This window comes from Gobius niger, assembly GCF_951799975.1.
Source record: "Gobius niger genome assembly, chromosome: 3".
In the NCBI taxonomy this organism is placed as follows: domain Eukaryota; kingdom Metazoa; phylum Chordata; class Actinopteri; order Gobiiformes; family Gobiidae; genus Gobius; species Gobius niger.
Genome location: NC_136854.1, coordinates 42,249,911 through 42,262,410, shown reverse-complemented (window position 1 = coordinate 42,262,410; position 12,500 = coordinate 42,249,911). Strand labels below are relative to the sequence as shown.

The 12,500-nt window shown below is 41.3% G+C and overlaps 3 protein-coding genes across 3 annotated transcripts in view; 2 read left to right on the top strand and 1 right to left on the bottom strand.

Annotated features, from left to right (window-relative positions):
- Nucleotides 1-432, top strand: part of LOC306961271 (histone H2B-like) — a 453-nt gene extending 21 nt beyond the window's left edge. Inside the window, exon 1 of the mRNA XM_079553964.1 lies at nt 1-432. This exon is cut by the window's left edge and continues 21 nt beyond it. Coding sequence (XP_079410090.1) covers nt 15-389 — 375 coding nt within the window. The 5' untranslated portion in view covers nt 1-14 and the 3' untranslated portion in view covers nt 390-432.
- The window catches only part of LOC306960906 (histone H3.2), a 3,534-nt gene extending 1,862 nt beyond the window's left edge, over nt 1-1,672 (bottom strand). The window contains exon 1 of the mRNA XM_079553513.1: nt 1,245-1,672. Within this exon, the coding sequence (XP_079409639.1) occupies nt 1,248-1,658 (411 nt within the window). The 5' untranslated portion in view covers nt 1,659-1,672 and the 3' untranslated portion in view covers nt 1,245-1,247. The remainder of the gene's footprint in view (nt 1-1,244) is intronic.
- A 266-nt stretch (nt 1,673-1,938) lies between these two features.
- LOC306960909 (histone H2A-like) lies at nt 1,939-2,456 on the top strand. Its single transcript, XM_079553516.1, has one exon. It carries the CDS (start codon nt 2,000-2,002, stop codon nt 2,375-2,377), a length of 378 nt encoding a protein of 125 aa, XP_079409642.1. The 5' UTR covers nt 1,939-1,999; the 3' UTR covers nt 2,378-2,456.
- The last annotated feature ends 10,044 nt before the right edge of the window (nt 2,457-12,500 follow it).

Genomic DNA, 12,500 nt, shown 5'->3' with positions numbered 1-12,500 from the left:
CTCCAGACTGAAGGATGCCTGAGCCAGCGAAGTCCGCGCCCAAGAAGGGCTCCAAGAAAGCCGTCACTAAGACCGCGGGGAAGAGCGGCAAGAAGAGGAGGACCAAGAGGAAGGAGAGCTACGCCATCTACGTGTACAAGGTGCTGAAGCAGGTGCACCCGGACACCGGCATCTCCTCCAAGGCCATGAGCATCATGAACTCCTTCGTCAACGACATCTTCGAGCGCATCGGAGGAGAGGCCTCGCGCCTGGCGCACTACAACAAGCGCTCCACCATCACCTCCAGGGAGATCCAGACCGCCGTGCGCCTCCTGCTGCCCGGGGAGCTGGCCAAGCACGCCGTGTCCGAGGGCACCAAGGCCGTGACCAAATACACCAGCTCCAAGTAAACCCTCCATCTGACGCACAACAACGGCTCTTTCAAGAGCCACCCACTTCTAGAAAGAGCTCTTCTCAGTTCATCACTTCTTACAATAAAAGACCGTGTTTTATTAACCCGTATTTTCCTTGTAAATGCGCAACATAATGAACGTTCACAGTTCAAACAAGCAGAGGACGTCATTTTGTTTTCTTTCATATAGTAGCCTTTTTAATTGTACTTTAAAATAACTGCATCTGAGTAAATCTTTAAGCGGTAAATGGTCTCAGTTTATACAGCGCTTTTCTACCTTCATTAGGCCCAAAGTGCTTTACAGTAAGAACCAGTCAGACATTCACTCACTTTTATTTTATTTATCCAGGATGAGATTAAAAATCTCTTGTTCAGTGTCCAGGCCTGTGTCACTCCTGCACCAAACTATTTTATTTTTCTACTTCATACTGATTCCTTTTGATATTTATGGGATTTTCTTTGAAAATATTACAATGTTTACATGATTTAATGTTTGGTTTCTGTTAATCACATGACTCTGTAATCTCAATACTCGAAACATTTTTCCCAAGTACATTTTACCCTTAAGCATTTGGGCCTCTCTCTACTTTTTATTTGTACTTGAGTAAAATAGTTTTAAAGTGACGTTGCTCTTGAGTAAATATTTTGGCTACATGTCAGTCTCCGCTCAGAAATGTTAAATGTCTGGGTTTCTTCCTAAACCGGTGAATTATTAAATGAGGAGATGGCAAAGAATATAAATAAAAAGCTCTGGTTATTTATATCAGTGTGTGCAAACAGAAGCGTGTCTTTGGGATGACGTAGTGGCTCTTAAAAGAGCCGTTGTGTAAAGATTACGCGCGGTTTTACGCACAGGTTAAGCCCGCTCTCCGCGGATGCGCCGGGCCAGCTGGATGTCTTTGGGCATGATGGTCACTCTCTTGGCGTGGATGGCGCACAGGTTGGTGTCCTCGAACAAACCCACCAGATAAGCCTCGCTGGCCTCCTGCAGAGCCATCACGGCGGAGCTCTGGAAGCGCAGGTCGGTCTTGAAGTCCTGGGCGATCTCCCGGACCAGGCGCTGGAAGGGCAGTTTGCGGATGAGCAGCTCGGTGGATTTCTGGTAGCGGCGGATCTCCCTCAGGGCCACGGTCCCGGGCCTGTAGCGGTGAGGCTTCTTCACTCCGCCCGTGGCTGGGGCGCTTTTACGCGCTGCCTTTGTGGCGAGCTGCTTCCGTGGAGCTTTTCCACCGGTGGATTTACGCGCGGTCTGCTTGGTCCGTGCCATGTCCGCAGTTTGGACTAAACGATGATCATTTAGCAGAAAGAGCTGCTTTTCAGCTGTGGTCCAGGCTGCACTGACACGTGCTTTTCCTCACGTGCTCTGGTTGGTCACCTCTCGACGCAAACCCTCCCAGAGGCGCTGCTGATTGGACAAACCGGTTTTGAGACAGTCCTCTCTGTGTACGTGTGTTTGCGTACGTGTGGGCGGGCGCGTGCATGGGCCGGGCTCTGCGCTGATTGGTGCGGCACCGAAGCGCCTCCACATAAGAGGTCGAGGCCGGATCCGCCGCAGACTCGTGTGTGCGTGTTTTTGTGCGACTTTCTCACATTGATTTCGGTGCCAAAATGAGCGGCAGAGGAAAAACCGGAGGAAAGGTCCGCGCGAAGGCCAAGTCCCGCTCCTCCCGGGCCGGGCTGCAGTTCCCTGTGGGCCGTGTGCACAGGCTGCTGCGTAAAGGGAACTACGCAGAGCGCGTCGGGGCCGGAGCTCCCGTGTATCTGGCGGCTGTACTCGAGTATCTGACCGCGGAGATCCTGGAGCTGGCGGGAAATGCAGCGCGTGACAACAAGAAAACCCGCATCATCCCCCGCCACCTGCAGCTGGCCGTGCGTAACGACGAGGAGCTCAACAAACTGCTGGGAGGAGTGACCATCGCCCAGGGAGGAGTGCTGCCCAACATCCAGGCCGTGCTGCTGCCCAAGAAGACCGAGAAGGCCAAATAAAGTGCGCTTCATGCGACCAAACGGCTCTTTTTAGAGCCCCCAACACCTGAAAGAGCGCACTCTGAAATCAAGGCCGTGAATGTCATGAATCATAACATGGGCTACGTGACTTGCATTACAAGTGTGTTTTGTCTCAGGGTCTCATGTCTGCCCCCTGCTGGTTAAACTCGGGTTCTTCATGTGACAAGCAGGAGCCGAAACACAATGCGAAACGAGTTTCCACTTGTGTCGTTATTTCTCATCATAACCCGCACTTTCATAAAGCATCAAACATCCTGAAACCTGGTGTCGCTGCTCTGTGGCCTCGACACGGGCCCCGCCCTGAGTCTGGTCAGAAATAAAGGAGAATGAAGTTCATGTTTCTGGCCACCAGAGGGCGCCCGAGCACCACTGTTCCTCTGATGTTATTTTTACAGTCTGTCGTGTTGACGCAGATCTTTTGGTCACATAGGCCCATTTATATATATGCTTTCGCCACATTTTCTTGATAATAAACCGGGGAAAAAACAGTCTAATAAAGCTCTATTTTTAATCAGAAAGTCGATTGTCTTGTAATTAAGCGAGTGCCCCACGTGGACAAACTGCTCGAACAGTTGACCCAAGTAAGTACCAAATCCTCCTGCTTTTCCATCTAATCATTTCATTTTCTGTTCGATCATTTGGAGCAAAGTCTTTCAAAAAGTTGTAGCAACAGTGGAAAAGACCGACACCGTGATGTATTTTATGCGCCAAAGTTACAACCAGCCAAAGACACGTTTTACGCAAACATCAACTTCTGTTAGTCTTTGAGGTTGTGTTGGTGCCAACGAACTATCGATTCATGTGGAAACACAGAATAAACCGAGGCTTCAGAGTAAGTGCAGGGCGACCACAGTAATATAGAACTTTCACACTCTCTGATATAAACTACAATGTAACACGATGACTGGATGTGCGTCTCTGATCTGTTAAAGGGTTTACAGAAAAAATGATTTAAAGGAACAGGCCACGTTTTTTTCATACTGAGATGTGTTCTTGCCTGAGCTTAGACGAGTTGATCCGTACCTGTCTGAACCGAGAGGATCTTTTTCCTCACATCATCAGATTTTTTTTCCATAATTTTTTTGTTGGGTATTCAACTCATTTTTGTAACTTTCTTGCCATTTTGCAAGTTAATGAACAAGCCACACCGGAGTGTAGCCTTAGGCTAATTTTCATCCGTCGTCCCCCATGCGCACTCTCAAACACACTCTCCTGGCCTATTGTACATGTTTTTAGTTTTTAGTTTGTCAATTTTTTATCTCATTTTTGTCATTTTTTTGTCATATTTTAGTCATTTAAAATAAAATATCACATTTTTGTATTTTTTGTCACATTTTGTCACATTTTAGACATTTATTTGTCAATTTTTTATCACATTTTAGACATTTTTTTTCTCATTTTTTTGTCACATTTTTGTATTTTTTTGTCACATTTTTGTAATTTTTTCGTCAATTTTTTGGAAAAAAGGGGGGGGTTAAGGAGCAAGATGTTCAAACAAATCCTTCGGCTTCATTTTCACACATGGATCGGCCGCCACAGAGTCCGGATCTTAACCCGACTGTGGATCTTCGGGATGTGCTGGAGGAGGCTTTGCGCAGCGGTCACACTCTCCCATCATCAATACAAAGCTCTTGGTGGAAAATGAACGCTGGATCTTTTCACTTTGCAGACGCTTATTGAAGCCGCACTCCGAGTTCATGTGAGGGATGCTGATCTGTGCAGAAGCTCCGCCCGCCTCTGCTGACGCTGATGTAAGACCCAAGGGCCTTTTGTCGATTTTTTTGTCGATTTTTTACCACATTTTTGTAATTTTTTTGTCGATTTTTTATCACATTTTTGTTACATTTTGTCACATTTTTGTCACATATTTGTCATTTTTGGTCACATTTTTTTCATTTTTTTATCACATTTCTGTAATTTTTTTGTCACATTTTTGTCATTTTTTTGTCAATTTTTTACCAAATTTTTGTTACATTTTTGTCATTTTTTGTCACATTTTTGTCATTTTTTTGTCAATTTTTTACCACATTTTTGTCATTTTTTTGTCGATTTTTTATCACATTTTGTCACATTTTGTCACATTTTTGTAATTATTTTTTGTCACATTTTTGTCATTTTTTTTGTCAATTTTTTATCACATTTTTGTCACATTTTGTCACATTTTTGTCACATTTCTGTAATTTTTTTTGTCACATTTTTGTAATTTTTTTGTCAATTTTTTACCACATTTTTGTCATTTTTTTAACCCGACTGTGGATCTTCGGGATGTGCTGGAGGAGGCTTTGCGCAGCGGTCACACTCTCCCATCATCAATACAAAGCTCTTGGTGGAAAATGAATGCTGGGTCTTTTCACTTTGCAGATGCTTATTGAAGCCGCACTCCGAGTTCATGTGAGGGATACTGATCTGTGCAGAAGCTCCGCCCGCCTCTGCTGACGCTGATGTAAGACCCAAGGGCCTTTTGTCGATTTTTTTGTCGATTTTTTACCACATTTTTGTAATTTTTTTGTCGATTTTTTATCACATTTTTGTCATTATTTTGTTACATTTTTGTCACATATTTGTCATTTTTTGTCACATTTTTTTCATTTTTTTTATCACATTTCTGTAATTTTTTTGTCACATTTTTGTCATTTTTTTGTCACATTTTTGTCATTTTTTTGTCAATTTTTTACCACATTTTTGTTACATTTTGTCATTTTTTGTCACATTTTTGTCATTTTTTTGCCATTTTTTTACCACATTTTCGTCATTTTTTTGTCAATTTTTTACCACATTTTGGTCACATTTTTGTCATTTTTTGTCACATTTTCGTCATTTTTTTTGTCAATTTTTTACCACATTTTTGTCATTTTTTTGTCGATTTTTTATCACATTTTGTCACATTTTGTCACATTTTTGTCATTTTTTTTGGTCACATTTTTGTCATTTTTTTTGTCAATTTTTTATCACATTTTTGTCACATTTTGTCACATTTTGTCACATTTTTGTCACATTTTTGTCATTTTTTTTTGCCATTTTTTTACCACATTTTTGTCATTTTTTTGTCACATTTTTGTCCTTTTTTTGTCAATTTTTTACCACATTTTGGTCACATTTTTGTCATTTTTTGTCACATTTTCGTCATTTTTTTTGTCAATTTTTTACCACATTTTTGTCATTTTTTTGTCGATTTTTTATCACATTTTGTCACATTTTGTCACATTTTTGTCATTTTTTTTGGTCACATTTTTGTCATTTTTTTTGTCAATTTTTTATCACATTTTTGTCACATTTTGTCACATTTTGTCACATTTTTGTCACATTTTTGTCATTTTTTTTTGCCATTTTTTTACCACATTTTTGTCATTTTTTTGTCACATTTTTGTCCTTTTTTTGTCAATTTTTTACCACATTTTGGTCACATTTTTGTCATTTTTTGTCAATTTTTCATCATTTTTTTTGTCAATTTTTTACCACATTTTTGTCATTTTTTTGTCGATTTTTTATCACATTTTGTCACATTTTGTCACATTTTTGTAATTTTTTTTGGTCACATTTTTGTCATTTTTTTGTCAATTTTTTATCACATTTTTGTTACATTTTGTCACATTTTTGTCACATTTCTGTAATTTTTTTTGTCACATTTTTGTAATTTTTTTGTCAATTTTTTACCACATTTTTGTCATTTTTTTAACCCGACTGTGGATCTTCGGGATGTGCTGGAGGAGGCTTTGCGCAGCGGTCACACTCTCCCATCATCAATACAAAGCTCTTGGTGGAAAATGAATGCTGGATCTTTTCACTTTGCAGACGCTTATTGAAGCCGCACTCCGAGTTCATGTGAGGGATACTGATCTGTGCAGAAGCTCCGCCCGCCTCTGCTGACGCTGATGTAAGACCCAGGGGCCGGCGCTTTAACCGGGGCCAACCGCGAGGTCAGCGGCGGTGATCAATGGCCTCCGCTGAGCAGCGCTTCAGAGCCCGGACCGTCTGGGGCCAGTGAACAGTGAGCTCCGCCGTAACCTCCCTTTATTACCCGACGTCTGGCTCTGTCTCGGGGCAGACGTTATTGTCCCTGTAGAGAGATCAGGGAGTCTCGGTCGCCCTGGGGCAGCGGTTAGTGCTCCTGCAAAGAGGTCATGGGTTTGATTCCCGGGCCAAGTGGGGCCTTTCTGTGTGAGTTGTAGTAGAGATTTACGGGTACTCGACGTTTCTGACTTTTCAAATAGTAGAGAAAGTGGGACGAGTGATGTGACAAAGAGGGACAGACGTGAGAGATTAAAACTTAGATCAGTTAACCTCTTAACCCCCGCCTGAACCAAGTGTGTTTTCTCCGGTTCAGCTTTACCCAAATCATAAAGGTTACAGCCTATAGCCCTTTCCTTTTGAAAGAACTGATCTAGAAGGATCTTTTTCCTAGCATTGTTGCCGCTTTATCGTCATTTTTTTTCACATTTTGTTTCATTATGTTTTTGCCACATATTTTTGTCAATTTTTCATCACTTTTTTGTCAGATTTTTTTAAAACTTTTTTTTTAATCATTTATTGTCATTTTTTTTAAAACAATTTTTTTTAATCATTTTTTGATACTTTATTTTATCAGATTTTTATAATGTTTTTCTCATTTTTTGTCAGATTTTTATAATGTTTTTCTCATTTTTTGTCAGATTTTTTTCTTTTACTTTTTATAATGTTTTTGTGGCTTTTCTGTCCCATTTTCTTCTCATTTTTTTGTTGCTATTTTGACAAAGTTTTTTCAAGAAGCTTTTAGATTCGGGTTAAAGTCGTACTGGAGAAAATGTGCTCAGCTCAGGTGGGAGTTAAGAGGTTAAAGCAGCACTAAGTAACTCTTGCCCCTAGAGGCCATAAGCACAACTGCAGGTATCGTAGCAAGTTACGATGTTTTTACTTATATTTAATTGTCTTGGAGAGTAAATACTACGCTGACAGGAAAGACGAAGGGAGGGAGAGGGATATTGTACATCCAAGTATACAATGGAAATATTTATTTTCACTCAAACTTGGCTGTAAATACTGTTTAAAGTGACGCTATCCCGCAGTTAGCTTTGCCCGTTAGCCTGTTAGCTTCTTCTTTGTGATTCTATTAGTGTGTATTGGTGGCTCCGGTCCGGTGGCAGACAAGTTGCAAACATGGTTTTCTGGCCAGAGACACCAGGGGGCGATGAAAGACCCTCCAATCATCCCCACAGGGACTACAGAAAGGATTTATTAAGGTAAACACGTTACTTAGTACTGCTTTAAAGGGATGTTTCAGGATTTTTGACATAGGGCCTCATTTCCTAGTTATTCAGAGTGTTGCTGATTTCTGGAGATATATTTTTTTGTAATTCATGCAGTTCTATTTGAAGTGCTTCGTGGCGCTAGGCTAGTGCAAGGCTAGTGCATTTCTATGGTATCAGCTAGCCTGCATTAAAAACAGTGTGACCCGCTCCACAGAGCACCTGAGGCAAATCACTTATAACACCAGACTGACCATATAAATGTCTGTGTCCATAGAGTCATGTTTGGAATATAACTGACCTTGCATCACATGAATGATCGCATTTTGAGGGACTATTTTCTAGCAGATCACTCCGCCGCTGCGTAGCTTATACAACCACGAAGCTGATGCTGCTCAAATATAAGTTATTTTAAATGTAAAATGATTAAAATGACTCTATGGACACAGACATGTATATGGTTAGTCTGGTGTTATAAGTGATATGCCTCAGGTGCTCTGTGGAGCGGGTCAGGCTAGCTGATACCATAGAAATGTGCTAGCCTTGCATTAGCCTAGCGCCACAAAACTCTTCAAATATAAGAACTGCTTGAATTACAAAAAAAAATATCTCCAGGTACCAGCAACACTCTGGATAACGAGGAAATTAGGCCCTACGTCAAATATCCTGAAACATCCCTTTAAAGTTTAGCATTGAAGCGTTTCCTTTGCTAATTTGCGATCTCTCACATACTGATGTAAATGGGGCACAAAATATTCTACACTAGGGGTGAGAACCTCTGGGTACCTCACGATTCGATACGATACGCCAGGGGTAGGCAACGTCAAATTCGGCCCTCCTGCATAAAACCTTTGGCCCCCAAGAGAATTTTAAAGAAACATTTGTTCATAAATCAGAGACCAAATACGTGAAAATTACTCTAAAATGTGAAAAAATACTGTCAATATTTTCACATTTCACAGCAAAACACAGCATTAGGTCAAATATTTTGTGCAAAAACTTATGTTTGTAGAAAAAGGGTGCTTTACTTTGGGCCACGTTTGGGATTTTTGGCCCGTGGCGTCTTGAAAATGAAGAAAATCGTCCCTCCATGACACAAACACACTGCGATACATGGCCGACGATAACGATTATCTCACGATACGCCGATACTGCGATAATCGATATATTGCACAAAAAACAATCTACGATACATCATGATAAAAAAAAAAACATGTTACTTTTAACATACAACATCTTATTCATGATTTACAGTTCTTTTCATGTGCTTTGTACCACTTTTATAAATGATCCCAGACTTACTCAGGCTATAGATCTGTCAGTGACGTCATTTACAATTAAATAAACTAGAAACCACAGCCCTGTTTAAAAAGGAATAAATAAACCACAAATTAATCTTCTTTATAATTATAAATAAATAAAACTGTAGTGCTGCCCCCTGCTGTCCTGACTGAATTCTTGATCATTATTGGCCTCTATTGACTGTGAAAACAGAGGAGCACTGCTGCCTCATTGATATGCATGACGTCATCAAAAGTATTGATATCGGAATAAAAAGTATCGTATCGTCCCGCAAAACATCGCGATATATCGGAATATCGATATGTTGTCACACTCCTATTCTACACTGGAACGTCAGGCCACAAAGTAAGTAAGTGGGTCAGTGCTGTATTATTTTTCATTGTACAACCATTGTACGGTTTGTCAATTGGTTCAGGTGTTAGTCCTGAGCCGCCGCGACTGAGCCGACCTGAGCAGCAGGTTTTTGGAGGTCGGGGAAACCTGGCTGCCTTCAGTGTCCTCTGATTCTCCAAAACGGTGCAGCTCCTCCTGGGTTTGTCCCTGTCTCAGAGCGTGGTGTCCTGCACTGGTCAGCTCCGCCCCCTCCTCCTTCCCCCTCCTGCACAGCTCCCTCCGCTCCACAACAGTCTTTCACCATCTTCGAGCTTAGCATCTGTTTTATTCTCCAGTGAACGTCCATTAGCCAGAACAATAGAAGGCATGTGTGGCTTAGTTGTGAGTCTTGCCTGGATACCACCTCCTCCTCTTGTTGCGTCTTCAGTTTTCTCTGCAGTAAAAAAAAAAATCCCCTGAACCTCCACAAAAACACGGCAAAGACGTACAAAAGTAACAACCTGGAGCACAGAAACCACAAAGGCAAACCAGGTGGACCAAGAGAGGAGTAATCATTGAAATCATGATTATTCAAACGATTATTTGTTGCCTTCAAATAAAATCTTTATTTTTATTTATTCATTTTTATTATTATATTAAAAAACAACTATGGACGACATTTTCTTTGGACGATAAAAGTATTTTTTTTTTTTATATGCTCACATTTCTAAACTAGTCCTATAGGGACACCTGCCCCCTGCTGGCCAGCCCTCACACCTGCCCCCTGCTGGCCAGCCCTCACACCTGTCCAACAGAGCGGCGCGGCCTGATGACATCATCACTCAGCGCTAATGTTTTTATGTCAAACCAAAGCCTGAGCCTTTAGCTCGTGAAATGCGAAGGGAACAGAAACAATCATCACAGCCGCTGAAGTACTAAGAGTTTGTTTGAGCTCCGTTGATCTGCTCCTGAAGAAGAGTTTTACACTTTTCTACTGAACAAAACCAGTGCCTGAGCAAAGGATGTCGAGGCTTCTGAACAGCTGTTCTCCTTCAGCACAAGGTGAGCCGTTAACAGTGGTGTTATCTAAGAGTTAGGTATAAAATATTAGTAGATATTATTTACAGTTCTGTCACTGCGCTGGTTCAGCTGATCAGACGCGTCACACAAACGGAGCGGGACGAGCGGGAGGGCATCCTTAATAATCGTTTGTTCTCGATTATGCTATTTTTGTGATCGTCTAGTGTAATAATCGAAATCGTAATCGAATTTCGATTAATTGCACAGCCCTAGTACATGTTATGCAAAATTCAGTATTTTGAATGCCTTAGATCAGGGGTGCCCAAACTTTTTGTCTCCGAGGGCCAAAATGAAAAAGTGCCTGTGGGTCGCGGGCCAAACACGGCGATGTCAAGCGTGAAACATATAACTGCAAATAATAAAAGTTACTTTATTTTCTTTTTTGGTATACCTTTCCATTTAATTCAATCTATGCAATTAACCTCTTAACTCCCGTCTGAACCGAGAGGATCTATTTCCTCACGTCATCAGATTTTTTTTCCATCATTTTTTTGTTGGGTATTCAAATCATTTTTGTAACTTTTATGTCATTATTTTGTCATGTTTTGTCACATTTTTGTCATTTTTTTGGCAATTTCTTGTGACATTTTTGCCTCTTTTTCATCAATTTTTCGTCACTTTTTTGTCAATGTTTTCTCACTTTTTTGTCACATTTCCATCATTGTTTTCGACTCAGTTTTGTTGCTATTTTCACACCTTTTTTCCAGAAGCTTTTGGATTGGGGTAAAGCCAAACTGGAGAAAATGTGCTCGGTTCAGGTGGGAGTTAAGGGGTTAACATGCTACAAAAGCCTAGTTTTAGTAGAACAAAATCAATTATTGTAGCAATATAGAGCGAAATGGAAACAACAGCACCACCTGTACCTGCAGCACCTACAGTGACTTTAGCTCATTCATTTCTTTAAGTCAAAGAAAATGCCACATTATATCATTTTGAAAGTTTCAGTTCAGCATAAATTCTTTTATAAGTCATAGATGTCAACGATTTTTGCAAAAAAAAAGTTGGAAAAATGGGAAAGTCGATGCTACGACGCTCTGTGATTGATAAACACCAAGACACCAGAACAGTATTTCCTTAACTTTGCGAAAGGAGTGAAACAGCGCCCCCAATTTGACCCTGGTGGACAAAAAGTGAACTGCATCCATATTTACCATTGAGAATGAACGGGAGAGAGAGTTGTTAACCAGATGCGGCGCAAAAGTAGGTCACCCTCTGGCGGGCCAAGCTAATTGTTCCGGCGGGCCAAATTTGACCCGCGGGCCCCACTTTGGGCACCCCTGCCTTAGATGGAAGAAATCTATGCATGTATCATTGCTATTGACAAATTGGTCAAAATAATTCTGTAAAACTGACTAAATAAATGCTGAAAACACCTAGTTGAATGTACTTATGTACATATGTTTTGTTATGTTATGAATTAATGGCATAAAGAAATGTAGATTTTTGATTTATTATTTTTTTTCTCAGGATCTTTGGCCCACAGGCTCCTCTGGATGAGCGAGTCCAGAGTGAAAGGGAACGTGGGGCGAGGAGCAGCACTGGAGCCCACGGCACTGGGATCTGCAGGTGGAGCAGCCCCATAGACAAGTATCAGTCCTGGTGAAGTATCTATGCACAAAATGAACACATCTGTGCACCGGCTTCCACAACGCCAAGTCGTGTCGCCAAATCCACACAGAAAGGCCCCTGTTGTCCTCCGAGCTTCCGTTAGCTGAACAGCTCGTCATGGTCGTCCCGTCCCTCCTCGTTCTGTGATTGGTCCCCAAATCCATGCGAAGATTTCGGCCACGGTCCCCAGACTGCTGAGACTGAAGAAAAAGGCTACGATCAGTCTCGTAGGCCTAAGCTTTCAAATGAGGCGTTTCTCTGTCCCATAGGCTGTTAGTTCCTGTCAAGAATCTTTTACATTTGGTTAAAGATGAACTAGAGAACCTTTTCTTTTTTTTAAGCCTTTTCATGCTCACTACTGCCACCTCAGGTCATACGTGTAACTGCACCTTCTATATTAAAGGGATATTTCAGGATTTTTGACATTGGGACTCATTTCCTAGTTATCCAGAATGTTGCTGATACCTGGAGATATTTTATTTTGTAATTCATGCAGTTCTTGTGTTTGAAGAGTTTCGTGGCGCTAGGCTAATGCAAGGCTAGCGCATTTCTATGGTATTAGCTAGCCTGCATTAAAA